We start from the raw sequence: 674 nt of genomic DNA on the forward strand, positions 1-674 counted from the left end.
TATATATATATATATATACTTATTGATTTCAGAGAGGGAGGGAGAGGGAGAGAGAAAGAAACATCAGTGATGAGAGAGAATCATTGATCAGCTGCCTCCTGTACACCACCCCCACTGGGGATCAAGCCCACAACCCCAGCATGTGTCCTGACTTGGATTGAACCTTGACCTCCTGGTTCATATGTTGACATTCAACCACTGAGCCACAGTTGTCTCTTTAAAATTAGTTAAGCATGTACTACTAAATCACTGTGAAATTCAGAAATCTCCCTATTGCTTTAGAAATCTTGATAATGACTCTAAATAGTTTTTTATCAAGCAGTGTGTCAATCCATAAAATATCATTTCATAACATTATACTATATGAATGAACTTAAGTAAAAAATATTTAAGGACAACTACTTAAAGTCTCCAACCATTATGTGTTTTTTTCAAGGCCTCAGCCAGAAAACTAAAACCCACTCCACCACGGCCACGGAGCCTCCATGAAAGAATACTAGAAGAAATCAAAGCAGAAAGAAAGCTGCGGCCCGTCTCCCCAGAAGAGATTAGACGTAACAGATTAGGTGAGTCACTGCTTTCCACACTCCTGGTCTAGTCACACCCCCTTCAAAAAGTGTCTTTATATAGTCAGCTTAGTGGAACTAACGGTACAAGAATAAGAAATTCTTTCC

The 674-nt window shown here is 39.2% G+C and overlaps 1 protein-coding gene across 1 annotated transcript in view; it reads left to right on the plus strand.

The window, feature by feature from the left end:
• Positions 1-674, plus strand: part of LOC102757331 — a 143,320-nt gene that overhangs the window by 107,189 nt on the left and 35,457 nt on the right. Inside the window, exon 19 of the mRNA XM_015563582.1 lies at positions 437-566. Coding sequence (XP_015419068.1) covers positions 437-566 — 130 coding nt within the window. The remainder of the gene's footprint in view (positions 1-436; positions 567-674) is intronic.

The sequence above is a fragment of the Myotis davidii genome, unplaced genomic scaffold, assembly GCF_000327345.1.
Source record: "Myotis davidii unplaced genomic scaffold, ASM32734v1 scaffold78, whole genome shotgun sequence".
Taxonomy (NCBI): Eukaryota; Metazoa; Chordata; class Mammalia; order Chiroptera; family Vespertilionidae; genus Myotis; species Myotis davidii.